General features: G+C 45.0%; 1 protein-coding gene across 1 annotated transcript in view; it reads left to right on the top strand.

The window, feature by feature from the left end:
• LOC126428361 (uncharacterized) overlaps nt 1–26498 on the top strand; it is a 205936-nt gene that overhangs the window by 80305 nt on the left and 99133 nt on the right. Inside the window, exons 3-4 of the mRNA XM_050090291.1 lie at nt 7531–7649; nt 18887–19212. Of these exons, the coding sequence (XP_049946248.1) occupies nt 7531–7649; nt 18887–19212 (445 nt within the window). The remainder of the gene's footprint in view (nt 1–7530; nt 7650–18886; nt 19213–26498) is intronic.

The following is a 26498-nucleotide window of genomic DNA, read 5'->3' as shown; positions in this document are numbered from 1 at the left end:
GCCGGCCGCGCTGGCACACGCGTAATGACCGGCTAATTAGCTGGCGGCGCTGAGTGCGCTAGCGTGTGTGTGTGTATGCGGTCAGACCGGTACTCGAGGCTCGCCCCGCCTACGCTGCGCAGTGTCTGCTCAAAGGCGTCCGGACGCCCCTGCGTAATGCGGCACTGAAGTGAAAATAGTCTGGGACAGCGATGTGCACATATATATAGTACTGGCCTTTACAATTGCTACACCATGAAGATGACGCGCTGCAGACGCGAAATTTAACCGACAGGAAGAAGCTGCTGTGACATGCAAATGATTAGCTTTTCAGAGCATTCACACAAGGTTGGTGCCGGTGGCGACACCTACAACGTGCTGACATGAGGAAAGTTTCCAACCGATTTCTCGCACACAAACAGCAGTTGACCGGCGTTGCCTCGTGAAACGTTATTTTGATGCCTCGTGAAAGGAGGAGAAATGCGTACCATCACGTTTACGACTTTCATAAAGGTCGGATTGTAACCTATCGCGATTGCGGTTTATCGTATCGCGACATTGCTGCTTGCGTCGGTCGAGATCTAATGGCTGTTAGCAGAACATGGAACCGGAGGGTTCAGTAGGGTAATACGGAACGCCGTGCTGCATCCCAACGGCGTCCTATCACTAGCAGTCGAGATGACAGGCATCTTATCCGCATGGCAGTAACGGATCGTGCAGCCACGTCTCGATGCCTGAGTCAACATATTGGGACGTTTCCAAGACAACAACCATCTGCACGAACGGTTCGACGACGTTTGCAGCAGCATGAACTATCGGCTCGGAGACCGTGGCTGCGGTTACCCTTGACGGTGCATCACAGACAGGAGCGCCTGCGATGGTGTACTCGACGACGAACCTGGGTGCACGAATGGCAGAACGTCATTTTTTCGGGTGAATCCAGGTTCTGTTTACAGCATCACGATGGTCGCATCCGTGTTTGGCGATATCGCTGTGAACGGGCGTTGGAAGCGTGTATTCGTCATCGCCATACTGGCGTATCACCCGGCGTGATGGTATGTGGTGCCATTGGTTACACGTCTCGGTCACCTCTTGTTCGCATCGACGGCACTTTGAACAGTGAACGTTACATTTCAGATGTGTTACCACCCGTCGCTCTACCCTTCATTCGATCCCTACGGTGGCCGAGGGGTTCTAGTCCCTTCAATCTGGAACCGCAAGACCGCTAAGGTCGCTGGTTCGAATCCTGCCTCGGGCACGGATGTGTGTGATGTCCTTAGGTTAGTTAGGTTCAAGTAGTTCTGAGTTCTAGGGGACTGATGACCTCAGCTGTTAAGTCGCATAGTGCTCAGAGCCATTTGAATTTTTTGATCACTGCGAAACCCTACATTTCAGCCGGATAATGCACGACCGCATTTTGCACGTCCTGTACGGGCCTTTCGGGATACAAAAATGTTCGACTGCTGCCCTGGCCAGCACATTCTCCAGATCTTTCTCCAATTGAAAACCTCTGGTCAATGGTGGCCGAGCAACTGGCTCGTCACAATACGCCAGTCACTAATCTTGATGAACTGTGGTATCGTGTTGAAGCTGCGTGGGCAGCTGTACCTGTATCTGTACCTGTCCAAGGTCTGTTTCACTCAATGCCGAGGCGTATCAAGGCCGTTATTACGGCCAGAGGTAGTTGTTCTGGGTACTGATTTCTCAGGATCTATGCACCCAAATTGCGTGAAATTGTAATCACATGTCAGTTCCAGTACAATATATTTGTCCAATGAATACCCGTTTATCATCTGCATTTCTTCTTCGTGTAACAATTTTAATGGCCAGTATGTAGATAGCGGTAGTATCGCGTACACAAGGAATGAAGAGGCAATGCATCGGCATGGCGAAGCTGTCATTTGTACATTCATGTAAAAAGGTTTCCGACGTGATTCTGTCCCCACGACGGGAATTCGTAGACTTTGTACGCGCAATGGTAGTTGGAGCTAGACGGTTGGGACATTCCATATCGGAAATCGTTAGATCCACAAAGACAAGAGTGTACGGAGAGTACAACATTTCAGGCATTACCCGTGACTAAAGAGATCGCAGTGACCGATTATAGTCACTTGACGACCGAGTGCAAAGGCGTTTGCTTACCGTTGTCAGTGCTAACAGACAAGCAACACTACGTGAAATAATCGCAGAAATCTTAATGGGACGTGCGACGAACGTATCGGTTAGGACTAACTAAACTAAACTCTTTCAGAACAGGCCATGAAGGTCCAACGTCACCGACCGGCCGCCGTGTCATCCTCACCCACAGGCGTCAGTGTATGCGGATATGGAGGGGCATGTGGTCAGCGACCTTGGCGGGTTGATGTATGGTGCGGCATTATGGGAGGAAGGATAATTGGTCCCCATTTTATCGATGGCAATCTAAATGGTGCAACGTATGATGATTTCCTACGTAATGTTGTACCGATGTTACTACAAGATGTTTCACTGCATGACAGAATGGCGATGTACTTCCAACATGATGGATGTCCGGCACATAGCTCGCGTGCAGTTGAAGCGGTATTGAATAGCATATTTCATGACAGGTGGATTGGTCGTCGAAGCACCATACCATGGCCATCACATTCACCGGATCTGACGTCCCCGGATTTCTTTCTGTGGGGAAAGTTTAAGGATATTTGCTATCGTGATCCACCGATAACGCCTGACAACTTGCGTCAGCGATTGCCAATGCATGTGCGAACATTACGGAAGGCGAACTACTCGCTGTTGAGAGGAATGTCGTTACACGTATTGCCAAATGCATTGAGGTTAACGGACATCATTCTGAGCATTTATTGCATTAATGTGGTATTTACAGGTAATCACGCTGTAACAGCATGCGTTCTCAGAAATTGTAAGTTCACAAAGGTACATGTATCACATTGGAACAACCGAAATAAAATGTTCAAACGTACCTACGTTCTGTACTTTAATTTAAAAAACCTACTTGTTACCAACTGTTCGTCTAAATTTGTGAGCCATATGTTTGTGACTATTACAGCGCCATCTATCACAAAGCGAAAAAAGTGGTCCAACTAAAACATTCATATTTCTTTACGTACTACACGAATATGAAATAAAAATGGGGGTTCCTATTTTTAAAAAAACGCAGTTGTTATCCGTTTGACCTATGGCAGCGCCATCTAGCGGGCCAACCATAGCACCATCTGGTTTCCCCCTTCAAAGTAGACGAGTTTCGTTCTTTGTAGTTTTTTCGTTTGATGCTTATTTCGTGAGATATTTGGCCTGGTCACGATCAATAGACCACCCTGTATATAGTAAGACGTGCACTGGTTTCTCCAGTAGTGATTTACCGCCAGAAGGAGGTTCTTACTCATTGTTAATTCATCGTTTTATAGCTTTATAGCTTTATGTATTTTCTTAAATGTATGTAGCCCTTTAATTAAAGCTTTGTATACGACTTGTAGGTCTGAAGATGACCACAGTAGTGGTCGAAACCGGTCACCATAATAAATAAATTGTGATCAAGACTGTTTTTCATAGTAAAAATGTCCAGAATGTTCTTCAGGCCAATCGGGAACAACTATGACCCGATGACATGACACATCGTCGTTTTTGAATATGAAGTCCATGAACGGCTGCAAATGGTCTCCAAGTAGACGAACGTAACCATTTCCAGTCAGTGATCGGTTCAGTTGGACCAGAGAACCCAGTCCATTCCATGTAAACACAGCCCACACCATTATGAAGCCGCCACCAGCTTGCCAGCATCCTGTTGACAACATGGATCCGTGGCTTCGTGGGGTCTGCGCCACACTCGAACCCTATCAACAGCTCTTACCGACTGAAACTGGGGATCATCAGAGCTGGTCACCATTTTCCACTCGTCTGTGGTTCAACTGATATGGTCACGAGACCGGGATAGGCGATGTCGTACTGTTAGCAAAGGCGCTCACGTCTGTCCTCTACTGCCATAACCCATTAACGACGAATTTCGCCGCACTGTTCTAACCCATATCTTCGTTATACGCTCCACGTTGAATTTGCGGTTATTTCACCCAGTGTCGCTTGTCTGTTAGCACTGACAACTCGACGCAAACGCCTCTCGTCTCGGTTCATTAAGTCAAGGTCGTCGATCACTGCGTTGTCCACGGTGAGAGGTAACAGTTTTGACACTGAAACTTCCTGGCAGATTAAAACTGTGTGCCCGACCGAGACTCGAACTCGGGACCTTTGCCTTCGCGGGCAAGTGCTCCACCAACTGAGCTACCGAAGCACGACTCACGCCCGGTCTCACAGCTTTACTTGTGCCAGTATCTCGTCTCCTACCTTCCAAACTTTACAGAGGCAAAGGTCCCGAGTTCGAGTCTCGGTCGGGCACACAGTTTTAATCTGCCAGGAAGTTTCACATCAGCGCACACTCCGCTGCAGAGTGAAAATCTCATTCTGGAAACATCCCCCAGACTGTGGCTAAGCCATGTCTCCGCAATATCCTTTCTTTCAGGAGTGCTAGTTCTGCATGGTTCGCATGAGAGCTTCTGTAAAGTTTGGAAGGTAGGAGACGAGATACTGGCAGAAGTAAAGCTGTGAGTACCGGGCGTGAGTCGTGCTGCGGTAGCTCAGCTGGTAGAGCACTTGCCCGCGAAAGCCAAAGGTCCCGAGTTCGAGTCTCGGTCGGGCACACAGTTTTAATCTGCCAGGAAGTTTCATATCAGCGCACACTCCGCTGCAAAGTGAAAATCTCATTCCAGTTTTGACACTGTACGAGGCGTGTTTGTTTAAGTAAGTACCGTTTTGAAATTAAAAAAAGGCGTGCTAAGATATCTCAATAATTTTATTTTTACACGAAAGCCTGTACCTTAATCTGCTTTTCTACATAATTTCATTCAATATTGAGGCACTTGTCATAACGTTGTAACAGTTTTTGAATAGCCTCCTCATACAAGTCTGCCGCCTGACTTGTTAACCACTGCATCACCACTGTTTCGACTTCGTCATCGTCTTGAAGACGCTGACCGCCAAGGTGTTTCTTCAAGTGCAGGAACAGATGGTAGTCACTGGGCGCAAGATCGGGGCTGTACGGAGGATGATCTAGAGTTTCCCATCGGAAAGATGTGATGAGATATCTGGTCTGATTCGCCAGATGCGGACGGGCATTGTCTTGCAGCAAAACGATGCCCTTGCTCGACTTGCACGGACTATTGCTTTGATTCTGATGTGACGTAGGCCACCCATGTTTCATCGCCCGTAACAATTTGGGTTAAGAAATCATCACCGTCGTTGTGGTGCCGCTCAAGGGAAGTCAATGCACTGTCTAAACGTTTGGTTTTGTGCACATCCGTCAACATTTTCGGTACCCAAAGTGCGCACAATTTTCGGTAATTCGAATGCTCGGTCACAATGCCATACAAAACACTACGAGAAACATTAGGAAAGTCATCCCCCAAGGAGGAAATCGTAAAGCGTCTGTTTTCTCTCACCTTATTGTCCACTCCCTGCACCAAACGTTCATTAACGACCGAAGGACGCCCACTCCGTTGTTCATCATGCACATTTGTGCGGCCATCTTTAAATGCTCTCACCCACTTTCTTACCATTCCATGACTCATAATGTTTTCTCCGTAAACTGCACAGATCTCTCGATGCATATCGATCGCTTTTAGGCCTTCAGCACTAACAAGGAGACGGCACGACCGTGGGGTCGGGGATTTGTCCGCAATTTTGTGTGGTCAAAGAGGACCCCTAACACCTCACGTGGTTAAAATATTAGCACGCACTACCCGGAAAATACCGGGAAAAATCGATCCAAAGTTTCTTAGGTGCCTTATGAGTATAAAATGTTAGTACACTGCCGAGCCGCCGTCTGGCCTAGGTTTTTAGGGCTCGGATTCTTAAGCCAGAGGTCTCGTGTTCGATTCCTCCTCTGGCACTTTTTTTTCTTCTGTTTCATTTTCTTTGGTTATTCCACCAATTATTCAGAAAGTTTCCCAAACCTACATTATCTTTAACAAATTAGTTTCATTATTGAATAAAAATTATTTTCTTTTTGTCCAACAACACAATTCATGGCGGTGAGTTTTCCATTTTTCATTGTAAAGCATATGAGGAGAAACATTGGGTTTTTAATCAGAATAACAAAGTCGATTGGAAAACATTCAATTTTTATACGTATAATAATTATAAACAAGAACCGCAGTGGTAATTATCGTAAAAACAAACAAAGCAATAATTTTTGCGACATCTTGCGCAGGAAATAAAAGCGGATTTTTTACAATCACAGAGCGTTTGCAATAAATCTGTACAAAAACATGTCCCATTAATATTTACGTAAATGTTATGAGTTTCTGATAATTTCGAGGCAATCCAGACATATTGAATCATGTCTCAGAATATTGGTGACGATAATTGATGCTGAATTGTAGAATGAATTTGTATACAGTCTTCCCGGGAATTAATTTCACGATTCTCCTGTAACAATGCGCTGCAATTTTGCAAGCAACAGAAGAAAAAAAAAAGTGCCGGAGGAGAAATCGAACCCGAGACCTCTGGCGGAAGGGGCCGAGCGCTAACCATGTAGGCCAGGCGGCGGCTCGGCAGTGGACTAACATTTTATACTCATAAGGCACCTAAGAAACTTCAGATCGATTTTTCTCGGGATTTTCCGAGTAGTGCGTCCTAATATTTTAACCACGTGAGGTGTTAGGGGTCCTCTTTCACCACACAAAATTGCGGACAAATCCCCGACCCCACGGTCGTGCTGTCTCCTTGTAAGAAATCTTATAACTGCCCGTACTTCACAGTCGACGGAACTCACGACTATCGGAGGCATCTTAAACACTCAGTACACAACGTAAACCAGGCAGAATCAGACTGTAATGGCGTCAGTACGTAGATTAAGGTACAGGCTTTCGTGTAAAAATAAAATTATTGAGATATCTTAGCACGTCTCTTTTTAATTTCAAAACGGTACTTACTTAAAAAAAAAAAACGCCTCGTAGATCTCAGAATATTGAATTTCCTAACGATTTCCGAAGTGGAGTGTCTCCAAGTACAAATCGTCTTTGCCGGCTGGTGTGGCCGAGCGGTTCTAGGCGCTACAGTCTGGAACCGCGCGACCGCTGCGGTCGCAGGTTCGAATCCTGCCTCTGGCATGGATGTGTGTAATATCCTTAGGTTAGTTAGGTTTAAGTAGTTCTAAGTTGTAGGGGACTGATGACCTCAGAAGTTAAGTCTCATAGTGCTCAGAGCCATTTGAACCATTTGAACAAATCGTCTTTCAAAGTCTGTTTATCCCGTGGTGCGGCCGTAATCACGTCGGAAGCCAATTCACACGAATCACCTGAGTACAGTTGACCACTTCGCCACTCCACTACCCTTTTATACCTTGCATACGAGACAATATCGCCTCCTGTGTGTGTGCGCATATCGCTGTTCCGTGACTAATGTTACCTCAGTGCAGAGTAGTTCAGAAGGAACTGCCGTCGTTACGAGTCCGCCGTAATGTAGTAGACTTGTGCTAAGTGTGTGTTTCTGTGTTGGCTGTTGCAGGACGTACCGTCTGCGGCTGCGGCCCGAGCAGGGTCTGTTCGCGGAGGGTGCCGTGTTCGAGTCCAGCCGCGGGCCCGTCCACTTCGACGTCCGCAGGGTGCTAACCGGCACGCTCGAGGGTACGTCTCAAAGACATTCACCTATCGACTCCGCAGCCGCAATTTCTGCTGCTTCTCGTTTCTTTTGTCTTTCTTGGATGCATCCATTACACTGTTCATTTTATTCAGCAACTCCTGTTACTCTTCGTCAGTTTCACTGAGGATAGCAATGTCATCAGCGAATCTTGTCACTGGTATCCTTTCGCCCTGAATTTTAATCCCAGTATTGCAAGTGTCTCCTGTTCCTTCTCGGATGTATGAGCGAAATTGTACTTCTGTTTCTCACATCCGTACTAATCGGAGCACAACGTTCTTAGTATTTTCCTGTACCTTGAACCCTTTTTCCTGGCCGGCCGCAGTGGCCGAGCGGTTCTAGGCGCTTCAGTCTGGAACCGCGCGATCGCTATGGTCGCAGGTTCGAATCCTGCCTCGGGCATGGCTGTGTGTGATGTCCTTAGGTTAGTTAGGTTTAAGTAGTTCTAAGTTCTAGGGGACTGATGGCCTTAGCCGTTAAGTGCCATAGTGCTCAGATCCATTTGATTTGAACCTTTTTCCTGAGATATAAAAAAAATCTTGCACCCTTTAACATGGTCGAACTCTCTTTCTAGGTCTACCAATCCTAAAGAGAAGTTCTTAATTTTTCTTAAATATTGTTTCCGTTATCAGGTGCAACGTCACGACTACCTCTCTTGTTCCTTTACCCTGAAGCCAAACTGATCGTCGTCTAACAGCTTTTCCATTCACCTGTGTTATTCCTGTCCGCTTAAAACTGATATTTTTCCGAAAGTTTGATAGTATGTCAGTAGTCTCATAGATTCTATACTCCAACCAGAATAATCATTTGATTGCCACTTCCGCCAGTGATTTCAGAAATTCCATTTAAATGTTGTCTATCCGTTCTGCCTTATTTGATCTTGCCAGCCGCTGTGGCCGAGCGGTTCTATGCGCCTCAGTCTGGAACCGCGCGACCGCTACGGTTGCAGGTTCGAATCCTGCCTCGAGCATGGATTTGTGTAATATCCTTAGGTTAGTTAGGTTTAAGTAGTTTTAAGCTGTAGGGAACTGATGACCTCAGAAGTTAAGTCCCATAGTGTTCAGAGTCTTCCAAAGCTCGTCTATACTCTAATACTGGATCGCCCTTGTCTTCTATTTCTTCTCTCACGTCATCAGGCAAGCCATGCCTCTCAGAGAGGCCTTCAGTGTACTCTTTCCACTTGTCCGCTCTCTCCTCTGCATTTAACTGTGGAACTCCCACTGCACTCTTAATGTTGATGTCTTTGTTTTTATTTTCAACGAAGGCTGTTTTGACTTTTTCTGTGTGCTGAGACGGTCTTTCCGACAGTCATTTCTATTTCGATGTCTTCACATTTTTCATGCAGCCATTTCAGCTTAGCTTCCCTGCATTTTCTGTTTATATCATTCTTACCTGACCTGTATTTCCAAATTTCCCTGAGTATTTCTGTACCTTCTTTCGTCGATCGTCTGAAGTATTTCTTCTTTTCACATAGTTTCTTCGAAGTTTCCTTTCTTGTCCCTATGTGTTGCCTTCAGCTTCTGTGATTGGCCTTTTCAGATATGACCACTCCTCTTCGACTGAACTGCCTGCTGCGGTGTTCATTATCACAGTATCTATAGCTTCAGAGATCTTCAAACACACATCATTTTTCAGCTCTTCAGTATCACACGTCTTTACGGGTCTCTTGAACTTCAGCCTATTCTTCATCATTACTAAATTGTGATCCGAGACTATATCTGCTCCTCGGAACGCCTTACAGTCCAATGTTTGATGTAATCGAGCTGGAATCTTACTGTGTCACCAAGGCTTTTCGAAGTACGAATATGCCCCCTCCTCATTTGTTTTTGAAATGATGTATCCGCTATTACTAGCTGAAATTTACTTCAAAGTTCGTTTAGTCTTTCTCGTGCGTCGTTCCTATTACCGATCCCATTTTCTCGCATAACTCTTGTCTTCCAATACTTACCGTACCATAGTGTTCCACTCATTTACATTGCCTTGACAACCTCCAGTATCCTTCTCATGAGATTTTGGTAGTATGCTCCTGTGACAGAAAAATTGGATGATTTATTAAAGAGAAATAACTTCACAACGCATTGATCCACCTCTACCCCCTATGCAAGCAGTTATTCGGTTTGACGTTATTGGATGCCTTCATGAGGGACATCGTCCCAAATTATGTCCAATTTGCGCGTTAGACCGTTAGAATCTCGAGCTGGTTATAGGACCCTGTCTATAATGCTCCAAACGTTCTCAACTGGAAAGGGATCCAGCGACCTATCTGGCCAAGGTAGGGTTTGGCAAACAGGAAGACCAGCAGCAGGAACTCTAGCCGGCCGAAGTGGCCGAGCGGTTCTAGGCGCTACAGTCTGGAATCGCGCGGCCGCTACGGTCGCAGGTTCGAATCCTGCCTCGGGCATGGGTGTGTGTGATGTCCTTATGTTAGTTAGGTTTAAGTAGTTCTAAATTAAGGGGACTGATGACCTCAGCTGTTAAGTACCATAGTGCTCAGAGCCATTTGAACCATTGTTTTTTTGGTAGAAACTCTCGCCGCGTGCGGGCGAGCATTATCTTGCTGAAATATGACCAGAGCGTGTTCCCTTGAAGGACAACAAAACGGGGCGTAGAATATAGTCGACGTATCGCGGTGCACCGAAGGCGTCACGGATGACAACCAAAGCGATCCTGCTGTGAGAAGAAATGCCACCCCAGACAAACATTTCTGGCGGCAGACAGTCGGGTTGCTGCTGCCCCGCCGTCTGGAGCGCCTCCAGACACGACATCGCTGGTAATCGGGGCTCAGTCTGAAGCGGGATTCATCACTGAAGACAATTCTGCTCCAGTAACAGTGCAAGCCGTCACCAACATTTTATTTTTATTTTTAAGTGAGTTGTATTTATCAAATTTAAATATCAATTAACAAAATTGTTCAAATGGCTCTGAGCACTACGGGACTTAACATCGGAGGTCATCAGTTCCCTACAACTTAGAACTACTTAAACCTAACTAACCTAAGGACATCACACACATCCATGCCCGAGGCAGGATTTGAACCTGCCACCTTAGCGGTCGCGCGGTTTCAGATTGAATCGCCTAGAACCGCTTGGCCACAGCGGCCGGCATCAATTAACAAATTCTGACTCGTGATGTATCTATGTTTAATTACAAATCGAATGGAAATACCAATATTCGTGATAAATAAGCTTCGGTTTCGAAAATCAGCTACTGTCAAATTGTTTTACAATGCTTTTTCTTTAGCATTTCTAACATCGTTAGAGAAATAATTCTTCTGGATTTTATTGGTATAAGGTGTAGTTTCTAGGTCTGCAGTGAAATTACTTCAAATTTATTTGAAGTGGGAAGGAAACACGTGTGCAAAGCTTAGAGATTCCTAACTTCGGCAATAAATATCCATCCAAGAAAATTTGAAATCGCTTCATAGCATCTAAAACAATACAAATGGAACTCTCTTTTTTTCCTTGTCGATTTCAGTTTTTTTCCGGAACGTTGTAACAAATGGCTAACACACGGCATCACGCCACACTTTCAATCTACTCCACAATCAAAGTATACTAGTCACATACTTTTAATAAGAAGCTAAACTTTCTGCTGTAATGTGAGTGCTAATTTCATGTCTCGTTATAGTCAACAGGTGACAGTACTTCCCGAGCGAATTCCTGCAAAAAAATGTCGGCTGGCTGTGTATATTATATATGGACAAAGGAGCATCGGCCACTTTATGTATGTGTATAGGGTCCCTGTAGTTGCCGCAGTAGCAGTGCCGTCGTTGCTGTTGTGCACGCTGCCCATGAACGGTGATCCCTGGTGGTGCCTGCTAGCATTTAGCCTGTCGACAAACTGTTGGTTGTGAGTTCCGTGTTCATAGCGTACGATGGTAGAGCAAGGCGGGTCAACAGTCTCCGACAGAGGAGCGCCTGCGGGACAAGGGAGGCAACCCGCAACCCGCAACGCGCGAATGTTGAGCGGGAAACAGGGGTGTCGGCAATGGCGATTTCTTCTCTCTTTCACTACTTCATATCCGTTTTCTGTTGTTCTATAGGTCTTGAATGCAGAATATATCGCAGTTTGAGTCGACTTTGGTCCTTGCCTTTGTTATCAATGTGGTAATCCCCTTTCTGCTCAGGAACATCCGCACAATTCGATTCGATTAAGGTGCGCCAAATAACGCCACTTCCCTTTATTTTACAAACTTCCTGTCAAATTCGTCGAATGACAGCACCTAGGTGACCGGAAATGGCGTCCTAGTGACAAACGAGAAGAAAGGCGCCATGTTTTACGATATTCAGCAGCAAACGTGAATCTTCCGTTTTGGAACTTTTGTGCTTAGTTAGTAAGGCACGTTTTTGCTAAATTCTGGAGTAATTAGTGAACCTGTGATTCTGTTGAAGCATATTTATAGTAGATTTGAAACCATTGAGTTATTGTAAGATGGGTCTGTTTGAAATGGCAGAAAATGTTTGATAAGAACGAAAAGTTATTATTATTATTATTCGGCATGTGCCTATACAACCATCTGAAGAGTGAAACGTCAGTTGTGACGATACGAACTAAGGACAACACAGGATCCGGTCCCCAAGTGGAGAAAATCTCCAACCCGGTCGGGAATCGAACGCGGGCCCCTTCAGCTAGCAATCCGACCTGTTGACCGCACAGCTACCGAGGTGGACTTGAAAAGCTGTGTGTAGACCAATAAGGACGCTTCGGGGAAAATCTCTCAAGCAGGCCTGAGCACTTCAAAACGAGGTGCATCTACATATTGGTGTTGTTTAACGTGTACTGAGAACTTATTAGAATATATAATTCTCTGTCGAATCAGTCGACAGTATGCGCATGAACTCTGTGCTGCGGCCCACAAGAAAGACATCTTGGGATCTATTTGTGCTCCTGGTATGAAATAGTACGTTTCAAGTCTCAGTCTGAAAATCTGAATTTTACTTACTGCTTTGCTCTTAGTATGTAGTAAACTTTTTTATTCAGCATTTCAGTGTGTCCAGCTCATCATTCTCTAGACGTGGCCTTGTTGGGTACATGGAGTTGCATTACAGGCCACACTAGACTCGCATGCGGGAGGACTACGGCTCAAACCCACGTGCGGCTATCCAGATTTAGGTTTTCCGAGATTTCCGTAAATCTCTCCAGGCAAATGGCGGGATGGTTCCTTTGAAAGGGGATGGCCGGTTTCCTTCCCCACCCTTGACAGGATACGAGCTTCTACGTCTCTAATAACATCGATATCGACCTGACCTTAACCCCAATCTTCTTGTGAAAAGGCCATTTACTACGTTTTAGAAATATCAGTTTCGAATATACTTCATCTGTTTTGAATGACCAGATTTTTTTCTTCGTAGCTCAAGAGCTAATCTAAAGCCATGCGAAATTTCAAGGCAATCAGCTGAGAAGTCTGGCGACAAAAAATCGTAAAGTCTTAAAGTGGCCTTATTTGGAGCACCTGCCTTAATCAACGTTGATAGTGACTGCTTGATTCGTAGTCGTAAGTAGGATGGAGTCAGTTGCTCCCACGACCAAACGATATGGCATCCCCTCGTCCGTGGTCCACACACGGTGGCCGGAAGGGCTCAGAGAGTCTGCACAGCGGCTGTTTGCCAACCTAACGGGTCCTGCTAACGCGCGGGGAACTTATGTCTCTCTGGTCCAGTGCAGTCGCACTCCAATTGATACAATGGTTGGCTAAACTGCATCTCCACATTCGCGGAACCCACAGCAGACAGCCCACGCATACGTCAGCAGACGACCCGCATCAACATTTGCAGACTATACTAAGAGTGATAAAATAACATAATTCCGGATACAAATTCGCTGAGTGTCGGAAGGGCACCCAGGTGTGTTCTGAGCATGTGGCTCTTATAACAAGCCATGTAGCGGCTCACATGCAGCCGTTACACCTTCAAACTAATTTTATACAATTTTGCCAAATTTCAATATTTTGGAAGCAGGTTTAATAAAGATGACACACAGCGAAACGGAGTGTCGAGTGATGTTTCATACAACAAAGTGTATGGGATAAGCGATTAGCACAGCTCTAAAACAAAAAGAAAAAAGATGGACAACGAACGAATTATCCAAACGGAATGGAAATCGATAGATGTGATGTACATGTAAAGGCAAGCAAATGATTACATTTTCAGAAAAAATTGGGTGGTTTATTCCAGAGCAGAGCTTCACAACCTGAGAAAGTAAATAACGCGTCGGTCCACTTCTGGCCCTTATGAAAGCAATTGTCAGGCCTGGAATTGATTGATAGAAAAGATAAAAGATCTAAACATACCATCAACAGCAACCATCGTATCTTTTGACATCATATCCATGTACACAAATGTGCCAGTAAAAGAAACAATCAGTATTGCTAAAAGCCAGCTACAGTATCAAGGGGACATAACAAGTACACACATAGATGAAATAAAAGCCACTCTAAAGATTATGACAGAACTGAACCGCTTCACTTTCAATAAAGAGTTCTATTTGCAAAAAGATGGCCTACCAATGGGCTCACCCATCAGTGGTCTACTTGCAGACATATTTCTAAACCATATTGAAAACAAAATATTCAGTGAAATCATACAATCAAAACAGTACGAGATTATATACTGATACCAATATGTAGATGACATCATTTGCTTGATTGATGAAACACATACCCGAATAAAACAATTACACAGAGACATTAATACAGTTCACCAAAAAATAAAATTCACCATTGAGACAGAAGAGGAAATGAAGCTTAATTTCTTAGACTTTACCATACACAGAACCAACAACAAACATAATTTTGGAATTTTCAGGAAACCTACAGCCACAAGTACAACCATCCACGTCAACTCCAACCTCCCACAAGCACATAAACTCTCAAGCTTCAGACACATGCTACACAGGCTCAACAGAACTCCACTGGCCACATTCAGCTACACACAGGAACTAAATGCAACAACCAAATAGCCAGAGAGAATGGATACAACAGCAAATGATAAACAAACTGAACAACAAAATTAAAAAAACAAATTAAAAGAGAACAAACAATCAACAAATCTCCAGCCACAGCAGAGAACCAAAAACACCAGCTCCAGACAAACACAAGATACAAGGAACACCCTACAAAGAGTACAGCATGGCACACACTAACATACAGCAACAAAAACGTACACATGATGGGAAACATAGTGAAGAAACAAGTGCTACAAATATCATTCCGCACAAATAACACAGTACAGAAGAATCTAAGATCTAAGAACCCCTCTGCAGACAAATTCTCCAAACCTGGAATATATCAGTTAACCTGCAGTTCATGCCAGTAGGCCAAACATGCAGAAATTTCAAAATAAGGTACTCCGAACACCTCAGAGCCCTAAGAAGTGATAGTACACACTCTACTTTTGCAGACCATCTAATACAAGGAAACCAACACCCAGAAAACAAGGAAACTGATCTTAAGATCCTTAGAGAAAGCAACAGTCTCTATCAAAAACTCACAATAGAGGAGAACTACCACCTACAAAAAGCAATAATACAGGGAAAGAGAGTCCCGAATGAAAATACAACATTGTGCAATAAAACACTGTTCGGAACTCTCAATGAACTATACAGTGGTGACATCCTACAGAAAACATAACAGGAAACAAACTTCTGTTTTCTTGGTTCTCTCCCCACTCCTCTTTCCATCTCCCCCCGTCCTCTCTCTCTCTCTCTCTCTCTCTCTCTCTCTCTCTCTCTCTCTCACTCACACACACACACACACACACACACACACACACACACACACACACACACATTCATTCAAAATCAGCTCCATAAAACAAAAACACACAAGACCAACGATGAACAAGTGGGCAATGACAATAACATGACACATCTCACTGAGTGTATTGTCAGAAGTGTCTGCTCAGATCACATTTCGCCACATTTTGTGGAAGTGTATGTGAGGTGAAGTAGTGGGCGGAAATTTATTAAGAACTGAGTGAAAGCATTGCACTAAATAGTAGCTGATTGAGGCATCAACCAGGGACACGAAACAGGACGGAAAATGTAACTGCAGAAACGTACATAACCTCTAACCTCGAAACAGCTCTCCACAAATACGCAATAATTCTCTTCATGGCTAGTTTGCAGATGACATGCTGTCAAAAAAACGACGAAAACGAGCACTAAAATCGATGTATAATAATACAGTTCAATTAGCGATGTAATTTTAAGTTGAGTGTCCAAACAAAACGAAGCAAATTGCAAATATTGTATTTCTTAGGCCTACAGCAGTTAAATTATTACAAATGTGATATTGTACAGGGTGATTCAAAAAGAATACCACAACTTTAAAAATGTGTATTTAATGAAAGAAACATAATATAACTTCTGTTATACATCATTACAAAGAGTATTTAAAAAGGTTTTTTTTCACTCAAAAACAAGTTCAGAGATGTTCAATATGGCCCCCTCCAGACACTCGAGCAATATCAACCCGATACTCCAACTCGTTCCACACTCTCTGTAGCATATCAGGCGTAACAGTTTGGATAGCTGCTGTTATTTCTCGTTTCAAATCATCAATGGTGGCTGGGAGAGGTGGCCGAAACACCATATCCTTAACATACCCCCATAAGAAAAAATCGCAGGGGGTAAGATCAGGGCTTCTTGGAGGCCAGTGATGAAGTGCTCTGTCACGGGCTGCCTGGCGGCCGATCCATCGCCTCGGGTAGTTGACGTTCAGGTAGTTACGGACAGATAAGTGCCAATGTGGTGACGCTCCATCCTGCTGAAATATGAATTGTTGTGCTTCTTGTTCGAGCTGAGGGAACAGCCAATTCTCTAACATCTCCAGATACTGTAGTCCAGTTACAGTAGCACCTCGGCGAGTCACGTTCATACTGAGTTGTTTCCCGCGGATTCTCAGTGCCCCATATACAGACATTGTGACGGTTGACTTTCCCGTTAATGTGGAAAGTTGCTTCATCACTAAACACAATCTTTGAAACGAAAGATTCATCTAGTCAACAGCGCCTCAAGCGAACAAATGTACAACTAAATGAAACTTTATAGCTCCCTTAATTCGCCGACAGATAGTGCTTAGCTCTGCCTTTTGTCGTTGCAGAGTTTTAAATTCCTAAAGTTGTGGTATTCTTTTTGAATCACCCTGTACCTTACAGAAAATAAGAATTTAACCCACAGAAGACGACACATTGGTGTCGAAACATGTCTGGGGAAATATAAATTGCATAAGGCTGGTTTCCACAACAACTCAATTGATAGAGTTGTTGGATGTCCTCGTTGGGGATATGAAGCCAAATTTTGTCCAATTGGTGCTTTAGATCGTCAAAATATCGAGATGGTCGCAGGACACTGCTCATAATCCTCTAAGCGTTCTCAGTTGGGTAGAGATCCGGCATCCTTGCTCGCAAGCACGGGCGAAGACTAGAAACTGTCGCCGTGTGCAGGCCGGCATTATCTTGCCGATATGTAAGCCCGGGCTGGCTTGCCATGAAGGGCAACGAAGCGGGACGTAGAATGTCCACGACGTACTGCTGCGCTGAAAGGGTGCCATGGATGACAACCAAAGGGGCGGGGCCCTGCTAGAGATAACACGGTAGCGCAGGCTATCACTCCTGTCTGTCGGGCAGTATAGCTGGCGACAGTCAGCATGGTGTCCGACCGCTGTCCTGGGCGTCTCCAGACGCGTCTTCGCTGATCACTGCGTCTTAGTCTGACAGTGTGCTCAGTCCAGTGGGATTCCAGGCCGGAGAAGTGGCTGGAGGCTTCACGGACGGCTGTGGGATACCTACCTGGATGTCGCCCGAAATGGACGAAATGATACAGCAGACGTTTACAGTCGCGTACCGAGGAAACGACCGCGCGAGGTGGCGCAGTGGTAGCACACTGGACTCGCATTCGGGAGGACGACGGTTCAATCTCGCGTCCGGCCATCCCGATTTAGGTTTTCCGTGATTTCCCTAAATCGCTCCAGCCAAATGCTGGGATGGTTTCTTTGAAAGGGCGCGGCCGACTTCCTTCCCCATCCTTCCCTAATCCGATGAGACCGATGACCTCGCCGTTTGGTCTCCTCCCCCAAACAACCCAACAAAAAACCGAGGAAACGGCTTCTCCCCGTAGGAAGAAGACGGGCACTCGCGGGATAGGAGAACTTACGTACACTGTGTGATCAAAAGTATCCGGACACCCCCAAAGAGCAAACGTTTTTCATATTCGGTGCATTGTGCTGCCACCTACTGGCAGGTACTCCATATCAGCGACTTCAGTAGTCATTAGATATCGTGAGAGAGGAGAATGGGACGCTCCGCGGAACTCACGGACTTCTAACGTGGTCGGGTGACTGGGTATCACTTATATCATACATCTGCAGGCGAGATTTGCACACTGCTAAACATCCCTAGGTCCACCGTGCCGGTGGGATAGTGAAGCGGAAACGTGAAGGGACACGTACAGCACAAAATCGTACAGGCCGACCTCGTCTGTTGACTGACAGACACCGCCAACAGTTGAAGACGGTCGTCATGTGTAAGACGCAGACATCTCTCCAGACCATCACACAGGAATTCCAAACTGCATCAGGATCCACTGTAAGCACTATGTCAGTTAGGCGGGGGGTGAGAAAACTTTAATTTCATTGTCGAGTGGCTGTTCACAAGCCACACATCACGCCGGTAAACGCCAGACGACGCCCCGCTTGGTGTAAAGAGCGTAAACATTGGACGATTGAACAGTGGAAAAACGTTGTGTGGAGTGAGAAATCACAGTACACAATGTAGTGATCCGATGGAGATCTGAATGCAGGGTGAGGGTACGGCGAATGCACGGTGAACATCATCTGCCAGCGTGTGTAGCGCCAACAGTAAAAGTCAGAGGTGGTGGTGTTATGGTGTGGTCGTGTTTCTCATGGAGGGGGCTTGCACCCCTTGTTGTTTTGTGGCACTGTCACAGCCAGGCCTACATTGATGTTTTAAGTACCTTGTTGCTTCCCACTGTTGAAGAGCAATTCGGGGATGGAAATTACATCTATCAACACGATCAAGCACGGCGTGTGGCGGCGTGGTTACACGACAGTGACATCCCTGTAATGAACTGGCCTGCACAGGGTCCTGAACTGAACCCTATTTATCGATATTTTTGGGAAAAAGTGTCATGTATCGATATTATCTATGTTTTGCGACCAGCTGTAGCGCAGTGTGACGGAGACGGTGTTTGCGGCGTGCCTGCGCAGGTGACGAGAGTGCGGTGGTGAGGGGCGTCGCGACGGCGGACGGGCTGTTCGACGGCCACGTGTGGACGCCGGCGGACGGGGACGACGTGCTGTACATCGAGCCCGCGTCGCGCTACCTGCAGCCGGCGGCGGCGGCGTCGGCCGAGGCGTCGCAGACGTCGACGCCGCACCACTCGGTGGCGCACCGCGGCTCGGCCGTGCGCGGCGTGCGCACGCCGCAGCCCTGCGCCTCCCACCTGCTGCACCAGCGGCGCCTGCAGGTGGGCCGCACACCGTTCAAAACAACTGGGGGCATAGGTAGGGGAGAGCGGGCAAATACCGTGCACGTAAGCCATTTCTCAAATATTTCGTATTTTTCGAACTCGATTGCAATGCTGAACACCTTTTTTTGGGCAAGCGATCAATGCCCCCCCCACACGTTTATGGCTTCATATTTGCTATATTACATCGATTTACATTCCTACAGCTGTTTTACAACAGTGTTACATTGCACGGTATTAGCCCGAGGGTATCTTAAGATACAGCATAGCACATAAAATGACAAAAACTCTGTAGAAATAAATCAAATTAAGAAATTCGAAATTCAGAATTTATTTAGAATTGAAACACATACATTTTACAACTTATTAAAGTTTCTAAAGACAGAAAATCCTTTTACTGGTAAAAGAAAATTATTGGATTATGGTGTCAACTTGTCTCTGAACACATTTATCCCCTGTTTTAATGGCAGTAGCCCGCAAATACAGTTTCCAGCTGTGTCACGTGCACTACACAGGGAAAGATTGTAACATGACACACACACACTTCCAAATATACAGGGTGTTACAAAAAGGTACGGCCAAACTGTCAGGAAACATTCCTCACACACTAATAAAGAAAAGATGTTATGTGGACATGTGTCCCGAAACGCTTAATTTCCACGTTAGAGCTCATTTTAGTTTCGTCAGTATGTACTGTACTTCCTCGATTCACCACCAGTTGGCCCAATTGAAGGAAGGTAATGTTGACTTCGGTGCTTGTGTTGACATGCGACTCATTGCTCTACAGTACTAGCATCAAGCACATCAGTATGTAGCATCAACAGGTTAGTGTTCATCACGAACGTGGTTTTGCAGCCAGTGCAATGTTTACAAATGCGGAGTTGGCAGATGCCCATTTGATGTATGGATTAGCACGTGGCGCGGTACGTTTGTATCGAGACAGATTTCCAGAACGAAGGTGTCCCTACAGGAAGACGTTCGAAGCAATTGATCGGCGTCTTAGGGACCACGGAACATTGCAGCCTATGACCTATGACCTAGAACGACGAGGACACCTGCAATGGACGAGGCAATTCTTCGTGCAGTTGAGAGTGCTACGGGAGAACCAGTTGTTTCCGTACCATGTACAGCGTGTGCAGGCACTATCGGCAGCTGATTGGCCTCCACGGGTACACTTCTGCGAATGGTTCATCCAACAATGTGTCAATCCTCATTTCAGTGCAAATGTTCTCTTTACGGATGAGGCTTTATTCAAACGTGATCAAATTTTTTCACAATCAACATGTGTGGGCTGACGAGAATCCGCACGCAATTGTGCAATCACGTCATCAATACAGATTTTCTGTGAACGTTTGGGCAGGCATTCTTGGTGATGTCTTGATTGGGCCCCATGTACTTCGACCTACCCTCAATGGGGCACGTTATCATGATTTCATACGGGATACTCTACCTGTGCTGCTAGAACATGTGCCTTTACAAGTACGACACAACATGTGGTTCATGTACGATGGAGCTCCTGCACATTTCAGTTGAAGTGTTCGTACGCTTCTCAACAACAGATTCGGTGACCGACGAATTGGTAGAGGCGGACCAATTCCATGGCCTCCACGCTCTCCTGACACCAACCCTCTTGACTTTCATTTATGGGGGCATTTGAAAGCTCTTGTCTACGCAACCCCGGTACCAAATGTAGAGACTCTTCGTGCTCGTATTGTGGACGGCTGTGATACAATACGCCATTCTCCAGGGCTGCATCAGCCCATCAGGGATTCCATGCGACGGAGGGTGGATGCATGTATCCTCGCTAACGGAGGACATTTTGAACATTTCCTGGAACAAAGTGTTTGAAGTCACGCTGGTACGTTCTGTTGCTGTGTGTTTCCATTCCATCATTAATGTGATTTGAGGAGAAGTAATAAAATGAGCTCTAACATGGAAAGTAAGCGTTTCCGGACACATGTCCACATAACATATTTTCTTTCTTTGTGTGTGAGGAATGTTTCCTGAAAGTTTGGCCGTACCTTTTTGTAACACCCTGTATAGATAACGAACAGAAAAGGGCTGACAACACTACCTTGGGGAATGCCAGAAATCACTTCTGTTTTACTCGATAACTTCCCGTCAGTTACTACGAACTGTGACCTCTCTGACAGGAAATCAGAAATCCAGTCACATAACTGAGACGATATTCCATAAGTACGCAATTTCACTACAACCCACTTGTGTGGTACAGTGTCAAAAGCCTTCCGGAAATCCAGGAATACGGAATCGATCTGAAATCCCTTGTCAATAGCACTCACCACTTCATGTGAATAAAGAGCTAGTTGTGTTTCACAGGAATGATGTTTTCTAAACCCGTGTTGACTGTGTGTCAATAGACTGTTTTCTTCGAGGTAATTCATAATGTTCGAACACAATATATGTTCTAAAATCCTTCTACATATCGATGTTAACGATATGGGCCTGTAATTTAGTGGATTACTCCTACTACCTTTCTTGAATATTGGTGTGACCTGTGCAACTTTCCAGTCTTTGGGTACGGATCTTTCGTCGAGCTTACGGTTGTATATGATTGTTATGTATGGAGATAATGCATCAGCATACTCGGAAAGGAACCTAATTGGTATACAGTCTGGACCAGAGGACTTGCTTTTATTAGGTAATTTGAGTTGCTTCGGTACTCCGAGGATATTTACTTCTACGTTACTCATGTTGGCAGCTGTTTTCGATTCGAATTCTGGAATATTTACTTCGTCTTCTTTTGTGAAGGCATTTCGGAAGGCTGTGTTTAGTAACTCTGCTTTCGCAGCTCTGTCTTCGATAGTATCTCCATTGCTATCGCGCAGAGAAGGCATTGATTTTTTCTTACCGCTTACATACTTCACATAGGATCAGAATCTCTTTAGATTTTCTGCCAGGTTTCGAGACAAAGTTTCGTTGTCGAAACTGTTACAGGCGTCTCACATTCAACTCCGCGCTAAATTTCGAGCTTCTGTAAAGGATCGCCAATCTCGGGGATTTTGCGTCTGTTTAAATTTGTCATGTTTGTTTCGTTGTTTCTGCAACAGTTTTCTAACCCACTTTGTGTACCGATAAGGATCAGCTCCGTCGTTTGTTGCTTTATTTGGTATAAATCTCTCAATTGCTGCCGATACTATTTCTTTGAATTTAAGACACATCTGGTCTTCACTTATATTATTAATTTGGAATGAGTGGAGATTGTCTCTCAGGAAGCCGCCAAGTGAATTTTTATCTGCTTTTTGTCAATAGGTATATTTTTCGCTTATTTTTCGAGGATTTGGGGATTACAACATACAGTCTCGCTACGTCAACCCTGTGTTCACTAATCCCTTAATCGGTTCTAATAGTAGATTTTCAGCGTATTAGACGAGTTTATGACGGTGGACGAGGCTGTTCAGAACGCAACGTTTTCTGTCGTTGTGCAGATACCGAACCCTGTGTGTAGCTTTCCTGTGGCTAAGGTGTCTACTTGTTCTCCTGCGATCGACAACGTCAAAGAAGGGCAGTGCACATTTGTTGACTGCGTAATGCACTAAAGTGTCAGATGACCCCTCAGCATGGAAGTGAGTACCGGTGTCTCATGCGAGCTAACACCCTAAAGATGTTCGGGCTCACGTGCGGTTCCTCTTGATTCAAACTCGTCTAGGGGTTGAACCGGACGTGTCGCGGTACACGTCCTAAATTAGACACTTGTGACCCTTTGGTTAAATTGTCTGGCTGATGGCAAGTTTGCGAAATACAAAGTTAACATAATATATAAAAACAGTAATACTAATATCGAGAACTACATTAAAGACCCATAAATGATGTAGGCCACACAGTTGCGATTTGATTAGAATAATGTTCATTCAGGAAGCAAACTAATATGGAAAATGCTCGTATTTAGAGTTAATATTACACTCGATCGCATATCCATTTGACACAGTTCGGTCATTGCCAATCTCATCGAGAAACCCAAGTCCAATACTCCACTTCGTTAACTATGCGGAAAGTTCACACCAGGCGCGTGGCTGCTCACCGCTCAGAGGCTAAGTCCCACGATACAACACAACGCGAAATTTTCTAAGTCGTTTCACTAACTAGCTGCCTAAAGACCGTCTGTCCGTTTTCGCGTCTCAATCCCAACTGTGCCTCTCTGCCCTTACCCGGCTGCGTTATCCCGCGCGACGAATATCCTCGCTCAACTTACTGGGGCAGCTCCCTTTCCTGAAGCCGTCCATCTGATTGGCTACAGCTTATTCTACATTATTTTACATTTTAACATATTTAAATAATCAAATCTTAACCACTTTCACGTTGTAAATAAAGAAACAATAATATCCATTACCTAATAAATGTTAAATTCTTTTACATAAAACCAATACAATTTCCTTCTTAACTTTGAATGTCACGGCCAGTTGCCTTGCACCAATGTGACTTCTGATAAATAAATAAAGAACAAAAGTAACTACTACGCATTAAACTATACAAGAAATATTCTGTTACCTAATGATTCAATAAGTTGTCATGTTCTTATCGTTCAATGTGTTTTGTGTGGAGGAAATGATGATCTGATGCTTAACTGAAAATAATGATAATTTAAACTGACCATAACTTTTAAACAAATAAAGTTACAGAGTTGATATTTACAAGGTTTGTCATTTTAATGATACGCTTCTATATGAAATGTCTATCGTTAAGATCCACCAAAGCGTTCAGATTTTAGCATTAACGTCTTTGTTACAAAACTTGTTAATTTCAAACGAAACTTCCTGGCAGATTAAAACTGTGTGCCCGACCGAGACTCGAACTCGGGACCTTTGCTTTTCGCGGGCAAGTGCTCTACCAACTGAGCTACCGAAGCACGACTCACGTCCCGTCCTCACAGCTTTACTTCTGCCAGTATCTCGTCTCCTACCTTCCAAACTTTACAGAAGCTCTCCTGCGAACCTTGCAGAACTAGCACTCCTGAAAGAAAGGATATTGCGGAGACATGGCTTAGCCACAGCCTGGGAGATGTTTCCAGAATGAGATTTTCACTCTGCATGGTTCGCAGAAGAGCTTCTGTAAAGTTTGGAAGGTAGGAGACGAGATACTGGCAGAAGTAAAGCTGTGGGTACCGGACGTGAGTCGTGCTTCGGTAGCTCAGTTGGTAGAGCACTTGCCCGCGAAAGGCAAAGTTCCCGAGTTCGATTCTCGGTCGGGCACACAGTTTTAATCTGCCAGGAAGTTTCATATCAGCGCACACTCCGCTGCAGAGTGAAAATCTCATTCTGGAAACATCCCCCAGGCTGTGGCTAAGCCATGTCTCCGCTATATCCTTTCTTTCAGGAGTGCTAGTTCTGCATGGTTCGCAGAAGAGCTTCTGTAAAGTTTGGAAGGTAGGATACGAGATACTGGCAGAAGTAAAGCTGTGGGTACCGGACGTGAGTCGTGTTTCGGTAGCTCAGTTGGTAGAGCACTTGCCCGCGAAAGGCAAAGGTCCCGAGTTCGAGTCTCGGTCGGGCACACAGTTTTAATCTGCCAGGAAGTTTCATATCAGCGCACACTCCGCTGCAGAGTGAAAATCTCATTTTGTTAATTTCACTTTAACAGTGAATCCTAAACTATTATAGATATGAACAATATTCAAATTTTATTGAGATTACCATGAAAATGTATCAAGGATGTCACATTAAAATTACTGTGACTTCATTCCCTGAATTACTACAGAATTAAACAGTTTTCATAAACGTTACCTTTATGGCCGATCTTAGATCCGCCATATTTAACACTGCTACGTCTCGTTGGCCACAGGCAGCTTTAGAAGCTGCTTCCCTGTGACGTAGGTTCTCGTCTGTCTCACTCGCACACTACAGCGTTTAGGGCACATTCAGCACAACAGACGCCTGTGAGTTTCCCCATCTCGTGGCGAATCTGCGCTCTTTGTAGCACACGGCCCTGGACATCAGGGTTCGTTTCACAATTCCTGAAGGCTGGCTCTTTCGGCGATGTACTGATGTGAGAGCGAAATGCTCGTTAATTGTCACTCAGTGTTTTCTAATGAGGTACACAGATGGCAGTTGTCACCACTCGTTATGCGGTCATTCCACTACACCTACACCTACATCTACACTCTGCAAACCATTGTGAAGTGCATGGCAGAGGGTGCGTCCCGTTGTACAAGTTATAAGGGTTTCTTCCCATTCCACTCATGTATGGACCGCGGGAAGAATGACTGTTTAAATGTCTCTGTACGTGCAGTAATTATCTTAATTTTATCCTCACGGTACCTATGTCAGCGACACGTAGGGGGTGGTAGTATTCCCAGAGTCATCATTCAAAGCCGCTTCCTGAAACTTTGAAATTAGGCTTTCTCGTGATAGTTTACTCCTGCCTTTAAGAGTCTGCCAGTTCAGTTCCTTCAGTATCTCTGTGACACTCTCCCACAGGTCAAACAAACCTGTGACGATTCGTGCTGCCCTTCTCTGTATATGTTCAATATCCCCTGTTAGTCCTATTTTGTACGGGACCCATACGCTTGAGCATGGGTCGAGGGAGTGATTTGTAAGCAAGAAATCTCCTTTGTAGACTGATTACTTTCCCAGTATTCTACCACCGAACCAAAGTCTACCACCTACTTTACCCACGACTGAACGTATGTGATCATTCCATTTCATGTACCTACAGTGTCACATCCAGGTATTGGTCGGAGTCACAGTCCAACTGCGACTCACTGATATGATAGCCATAGGATCTTATGTTTTTATTTCGTTTTGTGAAGTGCACAATTTTACATTTCTAAACAATTAAAGCAAATTGCCCACTTTGAAGTCTTATCAACACCTGGCTGCATATTTGTGCAGCAATTATTTGACAGCATTTCACTATACAGCCAACTGTCAGCGGTCGTTCTGACGGTCCCAAGTCGCTCGTGCCAGTGACTCGACCTTCCTCAGAGTGCGAAACATGGGAGACAGATACACGTGAACGTCCTCCGTCCAACCTGTTTTACGATTGTCACCCAGAGAGCTCCAGTAGGGTTAAACCATCGTCTGTCGGCGCCATTTATCATTTCTAGGAATGACCTACTTCTGTGCTCAGAATAAGCCACCATGAGGACGGAACTGTAAGCATCACGCCCCACCTGCATGGAAATACTGTAGTAACGTTGTGGCAGCTTTCGGTTAAACTATAAGACTTATTCGTATTCTGCCACCAAGATTGTTGATCCAACGGCTCGGCTAATTGGGACCGAGAATATTTTGTGCCTCCTGAAAATTATTCATTTTCAGCTGTTGCAAACACTTCATTGCACCCATCACCTAAAACGCCGATACGCGCTGTAAAAAGTGAGTGGACGTACTTTGAGG

The sequence above is a fragment of the Schistocerca serialis genome, chromosome 12 (assembly GCF_023864345.2).
Source record: "Schistocerca serialis cubense isolate TAMUIC-IGC-003099 chromosome 12, iqSchSeri2.2, whole genome shotgun sequence".
Taxonomy (NCBI): domain Eukaryota; kingdom Metazoa; phylum Arthropoda; class Insecta; order Orthoptera; family Acrididae; genus Schistocerca; species Schistocerca serialis.
Note: the sequence above shows the minus strand (reverse complement) of the source record. Positions and strands in the feature narration are given on the sequence as shown.